The sequence below is a fragment of the Anopheles arabiensis genome, chromosome X (assembly GCF_016920715.1).
Source record: "Anopheles arabiensis isolate DONGOLA chromosome X, AaraD3, whole genome shotgun sequence".
NCBI classification, from domain to species: Eukaryota; Metazoa; Arthropoda; class Insecta; order Diptera; family Culicidae; genus Anopheles; species Anopheles arabiensis.
Genome location: NC_053519.1, coordinates 14,282,398 through 14,305,006, shown reverse-complemented (window position 1 = coordinate 14,305,006; position 22,609 = coordinate 14,282,398). Strand labels below are relative to the sequence as shown.

The 22,609-nt window shown below is 50.4% G+C and overlaps 3 protein-coding genes across 8 annotated transcripts; all 3 read right to left on the bottom strand.

The window, feature by feature from the left end:
- Positions 1 to 516: 516 nt before the first annotated feature.
- LOC120906610 lies at positions 517 to 5,110 on the bottom strand. The gene is made up of 4 exons (XM_040318407.1): positions 2,146 to 5,110; positions 1,853 to 2,050; positions 934 to 1,779; positions 517 to 856 (listed from the first exon to the last, which is right to left on the bottom strand). The coding sequence occupies exons 1-4, from the start codon at positions 2,448 to 2,450 to the stop codon at positions 700 to 702; spliced, it is 1,506 nt and encodes a 501-aa protein (XP_040174341.1). The 5' UTR covers positions 2,451 to 5,110; the 3' UTR covers positions 517 to 699.
- A 457-nt stretch (positions 5,111 to 5,567) lies between these two features.
- LOC120906611 (zinc finger protein-like 1 homolog) lies at positions 5,568 to 7,391 on the bottom strand. The gene is made up of 5 exons (XM_040318408.1): positions 7,100 to 7,391; positions 6,880 to 6,991; positions 6,615 to 6,808; positions 6,307 to 6,529; positions 5,568 to 6,215 (listed from the first exon to the last, which is right to left on the bottom strand). Exons 1-5 carry the CDS (start codon positions 7,199 to 7,201, stop codon positions 5,917 to 5,919), a joined length of 930 nt encoding a protein of 309 aa, XP_040174342.1. The 5' UTR covers positions 7,202 to 7,391; the 3' UTR covers positions 5,568 to 5,916.
- Positions 7,392 to 10,401: 3,010 nt separating this feature from the next.
- Positions 10,402 to 21,173, bottom strand: LOC120905895. 6 transcript variants are annotated; one of them, XM_040317201.1, is made up of 6 exons: positions 20,846 to 21,173; positions 19,798 to 20,109; positions 12,751 to 17,310; positions 12,505 to 12,683; positions 11,075 to 11,422; positions 10,402 to 11,009 (listed from the first exon to the last, which is right to left on the bottom strand). In XM_040317201.1, the coding sequence occupies exons 3-6, from the start codon at positions 17,281 to 17,283 to the stop codon at positions 10,877 to 10,879; spliced, it is 5,193 nt and encodes a 1,730-aa protein (XP_040173135.1). In that variant the 5' UTR covers positions 17,284 to 17,310; positions 19,798 to 20,109; positions 20,846 to 21,173; the 3' UTR covers positions 10,402 to 10,876. The 6 variants fall into 6 exon arrangements, with proteins under 6 accessions (XP_040173135.1, XP_040173137.1, XP_040173134.1 ...); XM_040317203.1 differs by having other exon boundaries at positions 19,798 to 20,128; positions 20,850 to 21,173; XM_040317200.1 differs by having other exon boundaries at positions 20,850 to 21,173.
- Positions 21,174 to 22,609: the final 1,436 nt, after the last annotated feature.

The window sequence follows — 22,609 nt, the reverse complement described above, 5'->3', positions numbered from 1 at the left end:
TCTTCAAATATTCATGACTCTATAACATTCACAAATCCATTAAAATCCATATATCTCCAGGGATTCATGAATTTATCACAATTATTCAATTTGGGATCCCGCCTAATAACATGCCCGTCGTGAGTGCAAGCCTCGCTTGGACCGTTTCCCCGTAGCAAAACAAACTTTCCGACTGCGTGGTACTTACCAAGAAGTCTCTAAAGCCTTTATAGACTCTCATGGTCACGTAGGTTCTTACTCCAAGAAGAAGAATAATGAAAAGCTCAAGCTCTATCAATCTTGGGAGATGTATGAATCTCTTGATATTCATAAATCCCTACAGATTCGTGAATCTTTCGAGATTTATGAGTCTTTTGAAATTCATAAATCTTTGGATAGCCACAAATCTTAAGAGATTCATGAATTTTTGAAATCTAGATTCAGAATCATTGAATCATTTCAAAGATTCATTCAAATTCATGAATCTGAATCAGATTTACCCAACACTAGTTTGTTTGATGGGAAAATGCCTGCATGTGAAATAATAAACAGTTTTGCTTTTTTTTATTCGGACTTTGTCACTGTTTTACAACCGTATCTGCCACACTTAATATTATTTTTACGTGCCGGTGGTATAATATAAATTATTTATGCAATACAAAAAAAAAAAAACTATAGATTGCTTTTCTGGTACAATCTTGACTGAGCCACGCTTCCTCCCTAGGATGGTTTGGATTTTTTCCCACCACCACATGGGTACAGTTCCGCACACTTCCCATTGCCAAGCCCTATCAACGCCGCACTCATGCACTTCAGCGCGAACGATGGGTTGTTGCGTGAAGGATGCTTGTACCGAGCCAGCCAGGATACGCCAAAGCTGCAAAAAACCAAATAAAAACATGGCAAGCAGGTAACAGTGTCATGTCGCACCCAAAACCCAAATCCGCTACTTACCTCCAAACGCTCACCCAATACCCCGGGATGCTGGTGAGGGTGCGGGAAAACCGGTTCGCCCTGCACAGGCACGCCTGCAGACAGCGGTCCGGCTCCGGCCCGCCGCTCCCAATCGCATCGATCGAATCCAGCACATACCGGGCCAGCTGGTTCAGCTCGCGGGTCCGCACCGACCCGTCCACGGTGAGCGAGCGCGCAAAGCGACGGCCCTCGTCCTCCTCCACCTCGACCTCGGGCGTGGTCGGCAGTATCATCATGCTGGAGTCGCTCTTCGTCATCGTGATGCACATGATGACCTGCAGTATGAACATGCCGAACGACAGGTAGGCGAGCGTGGTCAGCGCAATGTCGAACAGGTCCTTCAGCCCGAGCAGGCTGCTGCTCTTGTCGAGCGTTTTCTCCTCGTACTCGACGATCGGCGCGTGGTGATGGTGATGGTAGCCGTAATCCCCCCGGGACGCTTCGTACCCGCCCCCGCCGTCCGCCTCGCCCTGCAGCAGTCCCCGCTGGTACTTGGAGTGTCGGAGCTGTAGATCCTGCGAACCGTACTGGTGCTGGTGGTGATTGTGCTGCTGCTGCTGCTGCTGCTGACCGTAACGTTCGTAGTTTCCTAAGCCGCCGGGCGCTACTCCGCCAACCTGATCCGGCTGCATGGCGTACCCGGTAATGATGCCCTCGTCAAAGTACTCCTCCTGGCTGAGGCGCGAGTTCGAGGCTGGCTGGCTCGCGGACTCCGACACCCGGTTGATGGTGGTGGAGGCCGCCTGGTGCAGGTTGCGGCTAACCGTATCGTTAGCCTTCCGCATCGAGAGGAAGTTTTCGTAGATGTCGTCCAGCGTGGATGTTCTGCGGGCGATAGAGAGAAGCGGCATTCAATCAAGCTCGCTGATTGGGCGGATTGTATGTGAAGGGGCCGTACTTGGTAAGCCACTCTTTGTAGCCGGACGAGCCGGGATCGTACAGCATACCGTCGGTCGGGTCTTGGCTCATTACCAGCGCGGAGCTGTTGGGCATCTGGGCCGCGCTCATGCGCTTGAACAGTTGCGATTGCGCCGGGACCACGTTGATGATGCGCTTGGCCAGGAAACCCTTGCAGCGGTACAGATTGATCATGGTGCTGGAACCGGGTCAAGGAGAATAGGCGGATTAAGAAGAATATTGGTGCAGTGCAAACTTTACCAAACATGTGCAAACTGTGCAATCAACACCTACCGATGGAATTCGAGCGTGGAAAGTGCACTGCTGTAGCTGGCATCACTACCGAGCTCCTTCAGCGGCAGTTCGTCCGACGGTTCGGTGCGACCTTCGGCCTCCCTACCCAGCGCACAGCTTTCCCGCGACCTCGAATCACACCCACCACCGTCCAGCATTAGGTAGGTGATGGGCATCAGCTGCTCGTTCAGGATACCGTCGGCCGATATCATGAAATCCGTGTCGGAGCCGATGTCATCGCCAGTGGCCAACAAAGCACCAAACCCTACCACCGCTATCGCTGTCAACGCACCGCCGAAGAACATCTTTAATCCACTGGCGCTGACTCACAACTGGAGCTCGACTGCCATGCGGTCGTCACACAGGAAGTCTCTTAGGTTCTACGACTTGAATTATGTCGCCCACGAGTCGCTTTTCTCGCGTTTTGTACGGATGCACATGTGCATCGATGCATTCGTTTGGAACCACAGCACGTCGTTTCAGCCGTTTGCGGCTGGATGATTCTGGACACTTCTTTCTGGGCTTCTTTCTGGGCCTCCGCTTTAGATTAACAACACGGTTTCGTTTGCTCTAAATTGAGCATGGCAAAAGTGTAAATAATTGCTCCAAGTACAGCTCGTCTGGGCACATTTACTTACGTTGGGCTGTAATAAGAGGGCCCTGCATTGCATGCTTCAGTCGCTTTTTTCAAGAATGAAAAATAGCATTAACGCACTAGCTTCAAACTGCAACGCGAATGTTTGTTACTCATCGAGTGTCGTAATGTCTAACGGTACAGTAAAACATTCTAAAGAGCACGCTTTCGTGAAATGGCCTGGTCCAAATTGTACTATTTTGCAATAATTCCAACTACTAATTGTTATTTTTCATTTATAACTTATATTCCCTTAACATAAAAAATAACAAATAACTTTAATTACTTTGCCTTCAATATCCTCGACCAATTAGCGCTCTACGTATTATTTATTTATTTATTTATTGATGTGGTCAAGTTTTGGCCAAATTAAAACAACCGAGATCCGCACAACTGAGGGCTTGGTTATGATGTTGGAATTTTGTAAAATCAAAAGTCATGACTAAAAATAAGAATGACTGCTTACGTTTTTAAACCTATTAATCGCGGTTACGTTACGATAACGCACAACCGTGGTATACATAATGATGCCGAAAGCCGTTTAAAAGTAAAATCAACTTAATTTTCGGTAATTGGTTAAGCTCATTGTTGGCAATAGTGAACTTTATACTGAGATATCAGTAAAGTGTGCTAAAGCCGGGTGGTTTCGGCAAGTTGATTTCATAAAGTTCGGCAAGTTCGTCATAAAAAAAAGGTGACGGACTCTCCTGTCTGCTCTTCAACATCACCCTGGTAGGTGTTATTCGACGCGCGGGATTAGACAACGACATCCGTGGCACGATCCTCTACGCGAAGTAGCAAGAAATGGTTTGAGAATCAATGTGACGAAGACGAAGTACCTGTTTGCCGGAGACTCAGACCATCTGGGAAGCAGTGTATTAGTTAACCGCGACAAGCTCGAGGTAGTAAAGGAGTTCTGCTATCTCGGGACGGCCGTTACTTCCGACAACGACATAAAACAGTGAAATCCGGAAATACGGGCTTCACTGACTGCTGAGATCCAGAGGACTTCGAGACCGCACGAAATGTGAGATATATGGTACATTGATTCGCCAGGTAGTCCTCTATGGTCCTACATGAGTCTTGGACCATTCGAGTGGAGGAAGAAAAAGCTCTGGGAGTGTTTGAGCGACGCATTCTCCGGACCATCTTTGGGGGTGTGTTGGAGTATGGAGCGTGGAGGAAAAGGATGAACCACGAGCTTGCTGAGCTGTATGGCAAACCGAGCATCCTGACGGTGGCGAAGGCTGGCGAAGGATACGATGGCTGGGGCATGTTATGAGGATGCCAGCCCCTTCAAGAAGTAGTTCGACAGCGATTCTCAGTTCGGCATAAGGCGCAGGATAGCACAGTGAACTTGATGGCTGGATCAGGTGAAGCGAGACCTGTCGGAAATCGAGTGGCTACAAGGATAGGAAGCTGCAGCCTGGGACCGAGCATCCTGGAGAATGATTGTCGATCGGGCCATGTCACATCGACTGCTGATTTCAATGCTTGTCAAAGTAATCAGCAACTTGTGGATTGCAGATTCTTGAACAATCGCTTAGTGAAAGGTCGTTTTGGGCATTTAATATTTTTGGTAAATTTGGTTTTCCTACGATTCGCCAAACGAATATTTAAAAACATTTTTGAATTTTGTTAAAGTTCAAACAGATTAACTAAACCAACGTCAACATAAACTTGTTTAAACGAAAGGTAAGGTCTGCTAAGTAGTGTTGGGTAAATCTGATTCAGATTCATACATCTGAATGAATATTTGAAATGATTCAATGAATCTAAATCTTGTTTGCAAAGATTCATGTATTTCAAAGATCAATGAATCTCGAAAGATTCATGAATCTGTAGGGTTTTATGAATGTAAAGGGATTAATAGAGCTTGAGCTTCTTATTATTCTTCTTCTTGGCGTCACAATCTACGTGGTAATGGCAGCCTATGCAGGCTTTTTTCGGCATAGTTTGTTTTGCTACGGGAAGACGGTCCATGCGAGGGTTTCACCCACGATGGGCATGTTGTTAAGTTGTGCGAGTTTACCACTGTACCATGGAATCGCCCAAATATTTTCAAAACCATATATGTGTAAAGATTCATAAATCCCTGGATCTTTCGAGATTCATGAATCCCCAAGGATTAGAGACTCATGTATCCTTGGAGATTCGATTCAAGATTCGAATCTTTCATCGCTGAAGATTCATATGAGTCAATCTCAACGAAATTCACGAAACTCAACACTACTGCTGAGGAACAGTAGTGCTGAAGAGTAGCGAAAGGTCGTTTTCAGCATTTGAGTTATCGTTATTTTGGGTTTTCGTAAGCTTTTTGACTTACGGTTCCCCAAACATATGTTTAAGAATATATTTTAATTGATTTAATGTTTAAATATCTTAACAAAACGAATATCTACATAATTTGATCAGCCAAAAAGACAAGGGCAGCTGATGAAAAACGTTTCACACCTTCCATACAAGGTATCTTTTGCCGCTAATTTAATCAAATATAAGATCAATACAAAGTGTTTTCATTACAGGACCCATATATAATCATCAGACAATTAAGTAGATGTAACTGTTTTTTTAAATATTTAATAGTAATAATGATCGTTTTCAGAAGATCGTTAGAATGAAAAGCTATGATTACACATAAAAGTAAGAAGAGGCTTTTATAACAGATAAGCAACCGTACCTTCAATTGATGATATGAGACAAAAGGAAACCATCAAACTGGGCCGGACACACACACGAAATTCGTTCGTAATTGAATTATCTAAAATAGAACCCAAACTACCTGCGCTTTAATTTGAAATTATTAATAGATAATGTATTTTTATAATTGAAAACTATTAAAATATTAATATATAGTGATACAGCTCAACCTTTCCTGCTCGCCCACTCGACTTGCTGTCGTTCGTCTCTCTATACATACACACACTCACGCACCAACATATATCGTCCTCTTATAGGTTCTCACCGGAGCGTACCCACACACACACTCACAGTCGCACACATCCATACACACGCATGCACACATACATCACATTTGGGAGCAGAGAATGTTTCGTTTTTTCTTCTTTCGTTTTGCTAATCCGACGGTTACCCCTTCAATCAAAAGGGGGCCGCTGGCCGAGTTACGCCGCTCGCCGTCACTCTTCCGCGTGCGGCAGGTTACGGTTCGGCACGAAGCCGCCGAGCTCCCGGTCGCCCTGGTCGTCCCCTCGGCTGATCGTGGCCATCACGTACACGATGCAGACGAACCCGAGCAGCCCGGTGCCGACCAGGAACCAAGTCTTGCGCCAAACGGGCCGGGCGGACGGTGCGTACAGCCGGCGGGACCAGCGCGAGAAGATTTCCTTCGGCGTGCGCCGCTTGTACTTGTTGTCGTCCCGGTCGGACCCACCGATCGGTGGCTCCCGGGCGAGCAGTGTCGTCCGGCGGCTGTTTGCTGTGTGCGAGAACGTTGTAAAGAAGGTGTAAAAGAGCTTTTGCATCAACTCCGGTTGCGTTGTACCGCGCGTGTGTGTGTGTGTGCTTACCGATATTGACGTACGGGTCGAGATTTAGCACCGAATGAGGCGTTTCGGGCCGTTCCTTGCTCGACGCTAGGTTGCCCCCGTTGCCACCGATTGCACGCCCGCCTGCCAGCCCGTCACTGTAGCCTGTCATGGTGCCGGCACCGTTCTGGCCCGCCATCAGCTCGCCGGCGGAACTGGAGGAAACCTTTGTGTAGCCAGTGCTGTCGTGCTTCTCATCCAAAATCTAAAAAAAAAGAGTGCACAAATGGTTCAAGTGTAAATCGCTCATGATGATGGTCAAAAAGGCATTTGAAGAGTCGAATCTTTACCAACGGTAAGCCTAGCTCGTTCCGGCCCCAGTTCACCTGCCCGAGCCGGACACGCAGCACGTCCGCGACCGGCGACACCAGATTGCTGGGCGGAAACATGGGCTCGCTGCAGATCGGGCAGGTGTGGCCGCCGGGTGCCGTGTTCGCGGGCAGCAGTTGCTGTCTCGCATTCAGACACTTCCAGTGAAAGACATCTGCAAAGGCAAAAGTAGCGATGAAAAGGGGTTGGCCGAACAACACAGGTGAGCACAGTGCCACCACGTACGGTAACAGATGAGCCGCACACAGTCGTCGCTTTCACGGGGACTGCCGCAAAGGGTGCAGTTGGAGTCGAAATCGCTATCCTTCAGCCACTGGATGTATGACTGCACTGTGCACTGTGTGGAAGAAGTTGAAACAGGACAGTAAAAGAGGGTTTAGCGCAACTGTACGGGGTCGGTCCCGGCGCACGGAGCTGTGCCCCCAACCGGACGCGCAATGTTTACCTTCGTGTGGTTCACCACCATACAGTTTTCGCACACGTTCACCCGATGCTCGAAGCAGAACTGCGTCGTCACCTGCCGCTTGGGACACTTGCACAGACCCATCGCCCTCGCTGGTTGGTGTGTTCGTTGCCGGCCGGCCGTTTGTTTTTCTCCCCCTTGCAAATGCACTGTTTTCGCTCGATTTGCGCGACGCTGCTATCGGCAGTGTATCGGCCACGTCTCGTTCAGTTTCTTCTACGGATTCGGTCGCGAGCACCCACCCCGCACGATGACAGCCCGATTGCATCAAACCGAGGTGACAGCGGTTGACAGGCAGGCAAAACCACAACAAAACTGACAGCTGCTATAGAGTGGCGGCTCGCATTGGAAATTGGAATTGTTTTGGAACTTTTACTCAATAAAAGAAACAATGTTCGTTATTTTTGCAATATGCATTTGTTCTCAAACAATTAAAAATGAATCCGAAACATGGAGAAAGGAAACACTTTGTATTGGCGGTTGGTTCTAGTTTGACATTTGGTCGGTGGAACCGCTTGTGGGCAGTTCACATAACGTTTATATCGCGTCTCCGTAGGGTTGATGCATTTTTATGGCATTTAAATTTTAAAAAAGTACAACAAACATACGAGTCCAACCCTGTCGCTGGCAATCGAAGAAAAATATAATTTCACACAACCGAATTACACGGGTACTCATCTACTTTGAAAGCGTTATTTAGTTTTGGACCAATATAAGTAATACATGGATTTCGTTGAACAAATAACACATTTTTTAGAAAGAAAGAACATTAATGGAATTTCACGAATACAGATGCAATTATCGTATATCTTATGATATTCACTCAAATAAAATTATAATTTTATGATAGATATTATTATGTAGACTGCATTGTACCAATCCAATCGTTGGTCCAGTATTGCTCTCTGCCGAGTCCCCTGTAACGGGTTTTATCAAAACTAAAACAAATGTATTTTTTTTTAAATTTACTGGTAAATAATTTCTGGAGATGCACTTTCTGGTTGTCGAAACTCATTAAATTGTTACTGAGGTGTGGGATAGCGAATAGATGCCTTGTGATTGGAATCTCGGCATCATCTACCCCATATACAAAAATGGAGACAGGTTGGACAACTACAGGGGTATTACGGTGTTGAATACCGCCTATAAAATATTCTCCCTGATCGTTGTCCCGCTCGTCGAAGAGATAGTCGGAAACTATCAAAGAGAATTCCGAAACGGAAAATCAACCACTGATCAGATCTTCACCATGCGGCAGATCTTGGAGAGGATGGCTGAATACAGACACGACATATACCATCTCTTCATTGACTTGAAAGCCGCATGATAGCACAGCCAGGGTAAAACTGTATGACGCTATGAGCTCTTTTGGAATCCCGGCCAAACTGATAAGGCTAGTTAGAACGACTAAGACCAACGTCACCTGCCAGGTGAGGGTGGATGGAAAACTCTCAGCACCTTTTGCTACCACCAAAGGACTGCGCCAGGGGGATGGGCTTGTATGTCTCCTATTCAACCTGCCGCTAGAGAGGGCCATCCGCGACTCGAGGATGGAGACTACAGGAACCATCTTCTACAAGTCAACTCAGATCCTGGCATACGCTGATGATATAGACATCATTGGTCTGCGGCTCTCCTATGTAGTAGTGATGGGTAACCGGAATCGCACCCACGGCTCGGAATCGCTTCCGAGCATTGCTACTCCGGCTCCGATTCCGAAAAATTCAAACCGTCGATTCCGCCCGGAGCCGTCGGAGCCGTCCGGAGCCGTCGGAGCCGACGGAGCCGTCCGGAGCCGCTAGTCGGCAGCTGGAGCCGTCGGAGCCGTCAGAGCCGTCCGGAGCCGTCGGAGGCGTTGGAGTCGTTGGAGCCGTCGGAGCCGTCCGGAGCCGTCAGAGCCGTTGGAGCCGTCGGAGCCGCTAGTCGGCAGCTGGAGCCGGTCGGAACCGTCGTCGTAGTTGGAGCCGACGGAGCCGTCGTAGTCGTTGGAGCCAACGGAACCGGTTGGAGACGTTGGGGCCGTCGGTGCCGTCGAAGCCGACGGAGCCAGTTCGAGCCGTCGGAGTCGTTGTAATAGTCGGAAGTCTTCTGAAGCGCTTTAATTTCCCGATATCAGCGATGATTTCATTTTAATAAACAGCTTACGAGTAAAAAATAGTCTTCTTCATTTATTGCTCTGAAGTTTTTTTGTATTTTTTTTTTTTTAACAATAAAATCAAGAACAATTGTTTGCTCCGTATATACAGGGAAAAACTATGAATCAAACTATTATTGATCTTTATTTTCATAAAAGATGGACGGATGATTGATAGTTATATTCTTTGTCTTGTCCATGTGCCATCAAGTTCGGCAAAAAACAAGTGCGGCCTTAACCATACACGTTAGTCGATGTAAACAACCGTGCAAAACTGCCATAATTACACTCGTCTGCCTCGTTGTTTCGTATTTTATCAAACCCACCTCCCGTCATAGTTCTATTGCTCCTTGACCTCCCAATTTGATTCATTTTTTTCCCTATATATATACGGAGCAAAAAATTATGTTTGGCTTTATTTCTGAAAAAAAAACACACAAAAAAACTTCATATCAATAAATGAAGAAGACTCTTTTTTTACTCGTAAGCTGTTTTTTACAATAACATTATCAATAATATCGGGAAATTAATGCGCTTCAGAATGCTTCCGACTATTACAACTACTCCGACGACTCCAACGGCTCCAACGGCTCCAACGGCTCCGACGGCTCCGACGGCTCCGACGGCTCCGGACGGCTCCGGACGGCTCCGAACGGCTCCGAACGGCTCCAGATGGCTCCGACGTCGGAGTTTTGCACCTACCTTCCGGAACCGCTTCCAATTTTGGCGGAGTCATTCGGAAGCGATTCCGGATTTTTGTTGAATTTACCCATCACTACTATGTAGCAGAAGCCTACCAAGGGATCAAGCAGGCGGCAGAGACACTCGGATTGCAGATAAACGGGACAAACGAGACCGTGAGCGGTTTCGAATACTCCTAAGACAGACCAAGACTGCAAAGCCGTTCTTGTACCGTATAAGTAAGTAATTAAGTAGTTTCTGGGAGATCCATGCACATGATGTACAGTAGTTCGGATTATCATACAATGTATTTTAGTGTATCTTTTTAAATTAGTTTTTTTGTTATTCAGGAGGATTAAAAATAACAATCAAGAACGTTTTCTTTGATTTTTGCTGCTCAACTTGTCGTGCTGATTTTTTGTGAAATGTAAAGGATGTACTCTCTTTTTTTTTGCGAAACGATTTCATGTTCCGAATCGATTTGCGATTTTTTATTCACGTACTATATTCGTTCAATCTTACACAACAGCATATGTCACAATAAAGTTTAGGTCCAGGAAGCACACATACACACACATACGGGTAGTCACCCTATGGGCCCGTAAGGTTTGGAATGAACGTTATTATATATGGCTCAATTCCGCATTCCTGCGATCACATGAAACACGCGAGTTGTTTCGTTCGTTGGCGTGTTAAACTGCATACACTTTAACCCCCTCCCACTCCCCCTCCCCTCTTTCGAAAACGCTCGCTATAAAAATCTAATATTCCTCTAAAACACAACATATTACTTTAAAATAAAAACGTTAACGAATGCTATTTGCTCTACCAGCTGTTCTGCTTCGCTTGGTTGGTGGAATTGGTAGGTTTTATGGCATCAACAAAACCACTGCCATTACTGCTGAGTTGCTTAAGGAATTTTCTCGATCATGACGGGGGGGGGGTTAGAAAAACAGATCCCCGCTCGGCAGAATGTCGTCCTTATACTGACTGTAAAGAATGCTGGAGTACCACAGTATTTGGCTGGCGAAATCGAACCCGCCAAACACGTGCCCGATGAAGGGTGAATCACGCGTTCTGCAAGAAAAGAATATTGTTTGCCATTAATTTCCATTCATAGATCACTGATCCCGCTGACGTACCTCTTCTTGAAACCATGGTCCACCAGCGTGATGGCCCATCGGAGGCTGGAGCAGTCACGCTTCGGTTCGCACCCGATGTAGGCGGTCATCTGGGCGAGATCGATCTTCAGCACCTCCTCGAAGCCCTTGTCCTTCTTTTCCATCTTTTTCAGCACGACCAGCCCGCGCCCGATTAGCTGCAGCTGGTAGTTGCGCAGCGACTTGGTCTTGCGCTCGGCAAACTTCAGCTCCATCGTGGGCGTCAGGACCGGCGCCTTCTGGATGGTCCGGTACACATCGTTCAGCGTGGTCGTTGGCTTCAGCGTCAGGTAGTTGTTTTTGCGATCCGACTCGTCCCAGTACGTCCAGCTGGAAAGGGAATGGAACGGCAATTTGGTGAGCAAATTATGTACGATCACTTGTTATTGCTTGTCGCAATAAAAAAGTGTTAGTTTGAGAAACAAATCGATTTGTGTGTCATATTTGTTTTGATGAAGAAAAATTCTTGAACGCCTTTAAACCCCAAAAATATGACACAAATGCAATAAAGTTTCTTTCATCTTTTCCTTACTGCTCAAAACGCTCAAAACTAAGCTGCCGTTGCATTTCCCATAGAAAGAAATGATACCATTGCGTGGTAAGCTTAGCAAAAGTTTACTAAACAACGGTTGGAAGGTAACGCACCAAAATCGATGCTCAAAAATATTGTCTATCCACTGGTCTTGGGCTAGCTTGAGAATTGGCTAAAATGTTTGCAAATTGTTGAATGTAATATCAGTGACCAACTATAGTTGTACCCCTTTCTGAAGCTTATTGATTGACTCAACGAAGGTTGGTTCAAGGTTGATGAGCTAATTTACAAGTTGACGGGACTGTCGGATTACATCAATCAAATTATATTAATTTTTCATTGGCTTATTGGGCCCACTGTCAACGAAATTGGTGGTGGGAGCTCGGAATCGGACCTACCCGATTCCGATTCCGTGTTCGGAATCAATTCCGTAGCCGATTCCCATGCTGGAATCTATTCTGATTCAGGAGTCGATTCCGGATTTGACTCCGGAGCTGATTCCGGAATCGATTGCCGGAGCCGTTTTCGTAGCCGATTTCGGAGCTGACTTCGATTCCGGAACCGATTCTGGAACCATTTACGGAGCCGATTCCGCAACCAGTTTCATAGACGAATCCGGAATCAGTTCCGGAGCCGATTTCGAAAACCGTTCGGGAGCCGATTCCGGTTCTTTAGCCAATTCCGGAACCAATTCCAGAGCCGATTCCGATTCCGGAACCAATTCCGGAGCTGATTCCGATTCCGGAGCCGTTTCCGGAAACTGATTCTGGAAACCTTTTATCCGGAATCGATTCCAGAAAACTTCGGAGCTGGCCGGTATCAATTCCGATAAAAACGTCATTTTTTCACAACGAACCACACACATACACACAAAACATACCGAACCACAATCTCCAGAACCTTCTCGCTGTAGTGAATCGGCCGGATCAGCGCATCGTTCGCGATGACCTCGTACAGTGTCAGCTTGTACCAGGGATGTTTGGTTTTGGCTGCCAGCTCCTTGCAGATGTCTGCCGCCGTTTTGGTCGGCGTTACGTCCACGTTAACTTGTGCTTTATCCTAGCGGTAGAGAAAAAGGAAGCGTTTAACAAACGATGGAATCGAGGTGGGCACCGCATACACTCACCTCCCGGCCGACGCTATTCCTTCCGACCACGCGCAACGACTCGTCCTCCGGCGGGCTGTCGCAGTCGATCGTGATCCACACCTTCAGGTCGCCGGAGTGCTTCACCGCGTCGGACAGGTTCTCGGCCGCCGCGTGGTACTTCTTCAGCACCGACAGCATCAGCTGCTCCTTGTACAGCTCGTCGGCGTCCACCGGGAACAGGCTGCTGTACAGCCGGATCAGATCGGCCACCACGTCCGCGTCCTGCTGATGGTAGCCGCCCCGGCCCTCCTGCACCGTGTTCTGGCTCGCGTTCGCCAGCAGCACCGAGCCCCAGATCATCGCCAGGTTCGGCACGCCCATCCGGTTGTGCGCCTCCAGCGACGCAATGAACGCCAGATGCCCGAGCAGCTTCTTGAGCGTGCAGTACTCGAGCCGCGGCAACCGCTCGAGCAGCTGCCGGTACGACTCGATCTTCAGCTGCTGCCCATCGGCCGACCCGCTCAGCGACCCGATCGCCACGAACGAGGCGGCATAGCTGCCGAAGAACGACCCCGGCAGCTCGCGGACGAACTTCTTCAGCGCGCCCGCGACATCGTACTCGTTGTAGTCGTTGCGCGTCAGCTGCACGCCGAACGCGTCCTCGTTGAACAGCTGCAGGATGCGCACCACCGCCGACTGCGAGCCCGACTTCCGGTAGATGCCCTCCGACATCGAGCCGTGCGCGTAGATGAAGTTGATGCACTTGTCGATCAGCACCGGCACGTCGCCCCGCGTCAGCTGCTGGCTGTGCAGCGTCGGCCCGTTCTTGTGCGCCACCTGCCGGATCACCTTCAGCCAGATGTGCGTTTCGCGCGGCGACCCCATCACGAAGTACAGCGTCGTGTACGGCGGACAGTCGATGAACAGGCTGGGCCCGCCCTCCACGTACAAGTTGCCGATCGTGGCCGGCTCGTTCTCCACCACCCCGATGCAGCGCGCCTTGCGCAGGTCCAGCTCCTCCAGCCGGTGCTCGTTGAAGCTGTACAGATAGAGCCGCCGCTTCGCCAGCAGCAACCACGCGCCGGCCCACCCAGCCGACACCGACTTCTTCACGTAACACCAGCCGGCGCGCAAAAACTCCCGCAGCAGCTCGCCCTCCCCGCCGAACACGTCCGTCACCGACTGCAGTATCTTCGCCATCCACAGGTTCCGATCCGACCGCTTGTGCGTGCCGAACATGTACGACTGGCGCGTCAGCTTCACGTTGCCGCTCGTGCCGCTCGTGATCAGCAGATCCGGATGCGTCGACATGGAGGCCGCGGCCAGGGCGGACGAACCGGCACCGCCGCCGGCCGACCCGGCCGACCCGGCTCCCTTCGGCACACCGAGCACCACCTCGAAGCAGTGCAGGTCGAGCCGGCCCTCGCCCGCGAACTTGTGCTGCAGGATGCTCTGCACCGAGAGGATGTGCCGCAGATGGATCGCCTCCTTCGGCAGCGTTTGCTGCGGATCGAGGTACGTCTGGAAGATGCGCTCGCGCAGCACCACCGACCGGGGCGCCAGCTCGTTCAGCACGTCCGCGATCTTGCCCGAGGGGAACTTGAGCACGTGGCCCTTGTGCGAGATCAGCCGCTCGGTTAGCTTCGGCTTCGGCACCATCTCGAGCGTGGTTAGGACGGTGGAGCCGGTGGCGGCGGAGGACGCCGAGTCCCCCTTGCTGAAGCTTGGCTTGCGCTTGAGCGCATTCAGCAGCTTCGTGGCGACGCTCGGTGACTTGGTTGCGGCGGTGGTGGTGGTGGTGGTAGTGGTGGGTGTTGCGGCAAGCCCACGCTCGAACAGTGGGTCCGTGCCGCCGATCGCTTCAAAGTAGGTGGGAAGATAGGACGCTCGCGCATCGTCGATCAGTGCGTCTCCCTTCTCGGCCGGCGCCACCGTACCGGCGGCAGACGACGAACCCGCCATGAAGGGAGTTTTGCTCACTTTCTGCACCGCATCCCGCCCGGAACTGCCGCCTTGCGGGTGATGCTCGTTCACCGGGTCCACGGTCGCCCGCTTCTTGAAGTGGTTCGTGTTAATCGCTATCTCCTCCTTCCCGGCCGGGCCCTCCCTCTCCACGTACCAGCTCGTTTGTGGTCCGCGGGAGTAGCTCAAATCGACCTGCTCGTCCCCATTACTGACCGGCGGTTCGTCCTCGGTTCGGGCCAGGTGCGGCTCGATCAGCCGCTCCTCCAGCTCTACCAGATTGTCCACGCTGCCGGTCGGTAGGTTCAGGTTTTGATGTATGATCTGGCTGACGGTTTGTTCGGCCGGCCTGGACGGACGGTTGGACTTTCGGCGCGCCGGTTTGGATGGCACTGCCCGGTCTGGTGGTGGTGCTCCCGCCTCCGCCGACGAGGCCGTGCCCGAGATAAACAGCGAGTCCGACCGTTGCGGCGGGCGTGGGCACCGTTGCGGGGGGCCGTCCCGCGACACACGCTTCGGCATCCGGCTGTACGATTCCTCGCCGAGCAGGTTCTCGATCAGGGCCAGGTTGCCGCCCAGTGGTGCCCCTTCCGAGCCGTCCTGCTCGATGATCGCTTCCAGTGCCGCCCCCACGCTCACCACCGCCGTCGTGCCGCCCGCGAGCGGATCGAACTCGTCGATAATGTCCGCTATCGACACCTCGTCGTAGTCGTGGCGGAGCTGCACGTCCAGCACGCCGATCGGTACCGGTTGCAGCAGATCGTGCGGGGTTCGTCGCTTGGCCAGCTGTTCCGCAAGTGGCACGGCGGACGGCGGCTCGCTGTTCTCGTAGAACGGTTCCGGCGTGCTGATCTGCGACACACTCAACGCTTCCTCCTCCTCCTCCTCCCCCTCCTCCTCGTCCACCAGTGCCTCGTACTCCTCACCGTCAGTGTTGCGCCGGTCGGCGGCAGGCGACGACGAGCAGGCGGCCGTCACGTCGTAAAAGTTCCACGAGTCGGAGCGCAAGTTTTGCTGCTGCGCCTGCTCCTCGCCCGCGGACAGACGGCGGGAAAAGATGCGTCGCAGGGCGCCGCCGGTGCGTGCCGAGGTGGGGGACAACTTGGCCGACGCCGACGGTTTGTTGGCCGTCGCTTTGTCGCGCACGCGCACACCGCCCGACCGGGACTCGGCTTGGTTCAGCTCGTGCACCGTGTTGTCCTCCTCCGAGCCAGCCCCGCCGTCCACTTCCTCGTGCTGCAGCGAGCCGCCACCACCACCACCACCGCCCGACAGGCTGCTGCTCGAGCTGGAAATCGCTGGGCGCGGAATGATGTTCAGCTTGCCGTAAATGCCATCGCTCGTCCCTCCGCCGCTACTATCCACCGCTGCTGCCGGCGGTCCGACGTAGAAGATCGATTCGTACAGGTTCGACTCGCTCTTGTTCTTGCTGGTGCGCGCCAGCGCGCCCGGCGCGGGCGAATGATCGTTCGCGCACGGTGCTCGGTCCCGCTTCGGCACCACGTGGCTGTACAGGCTCTGGCTTGCTGGCACGTTGCGCTGGAACCGACCGGTGGGCCGGCCGGACTCGCCACCCTCCGACGAGGCGAGACTGCTGCTGCTCACGTGCACACTGCTGCCTCCGCGGGACGACGGAGCGGTGGACGTGGCCGGCGAACCGGGCGACCGGAACAGATTGGTCGGTTTGTTGCTCTTCTTCGGCGTGTCGTAGGTCGCCTGCTGGGCTTCCGCATTGTTCAGCGCCAGCGGACTGTCGAACCGTATCTTGCGCATCACGTCAGGCGAGGTGAGTGAGTGTGGCCGCGGCGCCGTCCCCTTGCCGCTCGTTTCGGCCGTGCTTTCCCGGGGCGAATCGTCCTTGCCATCTGCGGCGCGCTGCTCCGGCTTGCCTCCCACCGATGCCTGGCTGGCGCTCTTGCCCAGCAGCTTGCCGGCCGCGCTCTGGCGCGCCTCCTGGCTCCAGCCCTCCAGCCGATGGGCCACCTTCTTCGTCTTGTGCGCGACCCGCTCGCCGATCGACTCGGTCAGCATGCGGGACGCGGTGCCGATCGTTTTGAACAGATCGCCCGGCGACAGTGTCTTGTATTTGCCACCCTCCCCGCCCACCGTGTGGCCACGATCCTCCTCGTCCTGCTTGTTGGCAGCCGCCGCCGGTTCCCGCAGCTCGTTGCGTATCTGCAGCTCGCTGAAGCTGTCCCGAAGGTTCGTCGTCTCACTCGCAGCAGGAGGAGCAGCAGGAGGAGGAGCAGCAACAGTCGCCCGGTTGCTTCCCGCCCCGCCCTGCGCCGGACTCGGTGGGGCTGGCCGCACGATCACCACATTCTGGTAACGTTCATCCTGCCGGTGGTGGTGGTCGTCGTCAGCGCTCGTCGTGGCGGCGGCGCCGCTCGGGCTCGACTCTTCCTCCACCAGCACTATCTTGGTGCGCTGCCGAGGGGCCGGCACCGGTGTGTGATTCGTGGCTGGCGGTTGTGGCGACGCAGGAATTGGCTCTAGCGCAACGTTTACGTATTGCGTCGCTTCTTGCTGCGCATTCGATTCGACGTGCTGGCGCGGCCGCGGCTGCGGTACCGGCGTTTGCTGGGGTTTATCTCCGCTCAAGTTATTCATCGCTAATGCCAGCCAGCGCACGATGATCTACAACAGCGTGGAGAAAGAGAAACAAAAGCAATGAGTAAGAACGCTACACACACTTCCATCCGTCACATTTCGCAGCGGCGCATGGGTCGGCCCGATAAGCCGTAACGCTGCGGATGAGTCAGAGGAAATGAATGTGTAAAAAGGGCATAAAATGGAGCTGTGCATGTGTGTGTGTGTGTGTGTGTGTATGTATCTACGTGCTAATGGAATATGATGCCTGCTGAGTCGGTGCAAGGTTCTCGGCTTTCAAACAAACAGAGCAGAAAACTCTTCCAATGCGTAACGGTTTATTGTGGCAACTTCTTATCATGTATCAAGATTGGTGTGTGTATGTGTGTGTACAAGCTGCACTAACTTCTTTCGCTGGGAATGATACAGCAATCAAATCAGGGAAAGTAGGCAAAAGACAAAATGAGCATAAAACAAACAACGAGCTGTCGTTTGGTTGCTTTTGTACAAACGATGAAACTGTATAAGAAGATTAACGAGGTCTGAAGTAGTGATGGGAAAAATGAAGTTTTCTGGTATCGATTCCAGAATCGGCTCCGGGATTGGTTCCGGAATTGGAAATGGCTCCGGAATCAGAATTGAGTTCGAGATCGGAGTCGGTTTCGTCACCTCCAGAAGAATGGATGCATTCTCATGGAGATTCCCAGATTGATTTCGCTTCTGAATTTATTATTTCAATTCAAAAACTGATTCTCATTCCGGAGCTAATTCCAATTCTGGAGTCAATTCTGATTCCGTTTACGGAGCAAACTACGATTCTCAGGTCGATTCCGATTCTGGAGCCGATTCTGATTCCGGAACCAGCTCCGTAGTTGATTCCAGAATCGAAATCGACTCCAGAATCGAAATCGGCCCCAGAATCGGAAATGGCTCCAGATTCGGAATCGGTTTTGGATTAGGAATTGGGTGCGAAATCAGAGTTCGGCTTCAAAATCGGAGACGATTTCGGCATCTCCAGAAGAATAGGCGTTTGGGTCCAATGATACTGATTCTCATGCCGGAGCTAATTCCAATTCTGGAGGCAATTCTGATTCCGTTTACGAAGCAAATTCCAGGTCGATTCCAATTTCGGAGCCGATTCTGATTCCGGAACCAGCTCCGTAGTCGACTCTGGAATAGGCTCCGGAGTCAACTTCGGAATCAGCTCCGGAATCGGAATCAATTCCGAACACGGGTAAGTTCGATTCCGAGCACCCACCACTAGCCTAAACCGTTCATGTTATGGAGTGCTTTTACATCGATATAAAAAAGAATTTTAACTTTACATCGATTATATTCTACTTAATGTATCGGACTTAGGAGATAGAGATAGAGATTATTCAATTTGAATTGGGATAACTCTAAATTACATGAACAATCTTTTCTAATTTAGCTTTTTGAACAACTGGATTAATTTGTTTTCTTATATTGAGCACAACCAACTTGAGAAAAGATAGCGTTGTGTGAGACCGGTAGTCATGCGCTCATTTCAAATGGATCTTCATGGGAAATGCATTTTCTTTTCCTCTACTTCTATACTTCAGCCTAAAGGGTAACGGTGTAATTTCTTGGAAATCAATCACACGAAATGCCCATCACGTCGTTCCAATTATCGCCCGCGTGTGTGGCATCCACCAGCACTTTCGTTGAGGCCACAAAATCAGCATTATTAAGTTATCGATGGAACGCATGTGCCTCCGGGGGCGGGGTAATATATCGACCCCTGGCCTGGTGCTGCTGCTGCTTGGGCGGTTCGTTGGTCTTCGCTTATCTCGTGATAACGTCGACGAATATATATCAGACAAGCCGGGAGAGTGTGAGGGTAAAAAAACTGTACCATCAGGCATGGTGAATGATGTGTTCGTTTTTATCGTTTTTTTTTGGTCCCCCTCTAATGTTTGTACTGACACTTTACATCGTTTTTCTACAGGTGTGTTGTGGGGAGCGGTTTTTAGCGAGCAAAGAAAAGCTCGTCGTCTCTCGAGGCGCTTCGGAGTAGTAATGGGTAAAGTTGACAAAAGTCAGGAGTCGACTCCGATCAGACTCCGATAATTTTGACACCGACTGCGGAAGGTAGATCCGCCAAGCATAATCCGTAGTTGTTCGGAGTCGTTCAGAGTTGCCCGGAGTCCTCCGGAGTCTTTTGGAGGTGTTCGGAGTCGTTCGTTCGACTCCGACTCTGAACAACTCCGGACGACTCCAGACGACTCCAGACGACTCAGGACGACTCCGGACGATTCCGAACATCTCCGGACGACTCCAGACAACTCCAGACGACTCAGGACGACCACGACTCCGGGCGGAACTATTGGTTCGGATTTTGTCGGAGTCGGAATCGGACTAACAATAGCCGGAAGCGGATCGGAATCATCACTACTTTGGACTATTTTGTAAACTCCCCACTTTTACGCCTCTTGCTTCTTTTTGAACTGTAGGCGGTACTCACCGCATCGAAATAGATAATTTCCACCGAAATTTTCTTCTGCATGGACTTACCTACCGGCACAATAATTGCATCCAGAGGTGCGCTTCCAAGAAGCAAGGTGATGATGTTCGCTCAACCCACCAAGGCCAGACCCCGTGCGCATAGTTTCCGCAGTCGCAGCAAGTTGCGTTGCCGCAGAAACCGGTTGGACCGCGCGTGCTGCTAGCTTTACACGCCTTGCAAGTGCTGTCCAGTGCGGACTGAGTACACCCCACACACACACACACTCGCCGTCTGTTAGCAGTACACGGAATATGCTCTTTTCACTTCCACTGGAACACAATTTACGACACTTTCAAACACACAAAGAGACGCCAAAGTTGCTGGTGATGAGAACAATAACTGTTGGTTACAAAATTTGCGTTTGACGTGGATGTGTTGATTGGTGGAGCAGGTGAGCGTGTCCGGAACCCGGATACAGCCCGCCAACACTGATTGAAGCAGGGGTGTTGTTTATGTTTTTCTTTAAGCGCTTAGAGTGTGTTGGTTTTCGTTTTTTGAGCACGTTTGTTTAGCTTAAAAAAAAGCGCCGTAAGAAAAATGAACTGCCCTATGCACATGATTTATTTATTTCGCACTAACATCCAGCCACATAAATAAAACGAATAAAGAAATACCAACCAACCAACACCGATCTCGAAAGTGACGAGTAGGCTTATGAGTCATGTATGTTTCTACATAAAAAAAACACACACAGAGACACCATCCCGCTCGCCCGCCTACTGCGCGTTCAATTTAACGCCCCTCCGCGATTGACACAATTGCTCACTCACACATGCCGTCCCTAGTTTGCATACCAATGCACCTCATCCAGTGTGGCCCCAAACTCAACACAAACAAGCACGCACTACGAGGAAGTAGATGATTTATGGCTCCTTTCTTTGGGGCAAATACTGGCTGCGCCAAACCCTTCGAGAGCGCATGAATCACATGTACCCTGCTCTTTGCGCGTTCTGTTGACACAGGCCCGCGCGCTCACACAAACACAAACACAGCGAAATTTGTTTGAATTTGAAATCAGTGAAATAATAATAGTAGGCAATCATAACACAATCCTACCCACCGACACCAACTTCCAGCACACGCAGGTGACAGCGCGTTGTCATGTAATCTTGCGCACTTGCGCCCGCTGTGGCGCACCTTACTGGATATTTACGCACGGCGAAAGCGGCCCGGCCAGACGCGCACGATTGGCACACGGAATTAAAAAAAAAACCACCCACACACACACACACACGCCCCGGATCGCCGTGAAAGCTTCAGCAATGCACCCGCGGCTGCGCACACAGGCACTGGTTGTTCCAGCAAAGAAAGAATGCTATTCCAAGGGAATGGTTCGAATTTCACTGAATAGCGTACGAATGGAAGTGCGGGTGTGTGAGTGTGTGTGTGTGTAGACGAGGAGATAATGCAAAGTGTCGAAGAGGGTAGCACGAGCGAGCGGGTAAGTACAGGCGCCGCCATACTCCCTTGCCAACATGTTCAACGAGGGATGGAAAAATTAACCTTCGTGTCAGCCCTCCGTTTACTCGGGTAAATGTTGCGCTTTTATATAATTTTTAAAAGCTGATGATTGAGTTTAAGAATGAAAAAATTGATGTAAGTTTTTGCCAACTTTATTCATACAAGTAATGGGTAAAGTTGGCAAAAATCCGGCGTTGACTACGATCCGACTTCGATAATTTCGGAGCCGACTCCGGAAGGTACACACTTAAAAATATTTCACGACCTCGGTTAAAAAAACTGCCGAAACCCGTCGGCTCTTTCGATTCTTGCTGATATGTCAGTTGAAAAAACGCAGTAGCCGAAAATCAGTACCATTTAAAACTGAAATATCAGTTAAATAAATATTTGAACCGAAACTCGGCAACACAACATGCCGAGCACATACGTTAACACTGCTGTCACCGAGATAATCCGTCAAAATAACCGAGATTTCAGCTTTACTACTTGGTTTAGCCGAGGCTCGGTATTCTATCTGTCATTCGCCATTCTGTTAATCTCGTGCTAATGAAACGAAAACCTTTCGGAGTGATGTTGTGATGTAAAATAAAAAATGTAAAAAAAAGTGAAAATTAGTCACTCAGCGTGAAAAAAACGAGAATCAGTAGCGTGCGATCGAGCACAGGTATGGAGTGGTGTTGAGGCTAGGAAACTCCATCAGCGCACGCAACCGGTGCTCCTCAGAGCGTCGCTCGGAGCAGTCCCTATTCAAGGATCAGATGTGGAAGCTAATCCGGTTGGTTCAACCTTTGCCAGACCGTTCAGACTTCCAGGATTCATTTCCGGTCACCTACACGAGGTAAGTATCAATACTCGATCACATGAAATCTAAAAAGGGTTCACTCAGACTTGTTTCACTCTGCCCGCTTTACAGAACCGTGCCTGTACCAGTGCCCGCTCCTTGTCCGGCTCATTTTCCTGTACCGGTACCACATCCAAACGCTGTGCCCCATCCGGCGGTTGAATCGGCGCCTGTCCCAACGCTTTCCATCACATCGAAAAAACCCATTTGATACGCAAATAAAATCACTAAAATAAAAATAAAATGTTTTTATATTTAGCCGAAATCTCGATTTGCTCTAACCGAAAATCTCGGTTAAACGTAAACGTCAAAACAAAATGACATTAACCGAGATGTCGGCAAAAGAAATTTAACCGAGATCTTTGCCGAGATCTCAGTTGTGCAGATCTCGGCAAAAATTAACCGAGATTCGGCAAAAAATTTTAAGAGTGTAGGTCCGGCCAACATTATACGGAGTCGTTCGGAATTGTCCGTTGTTGTCTGGAGTCGTTCGGAGCCGGATTCGTCCGGAGCAAGGT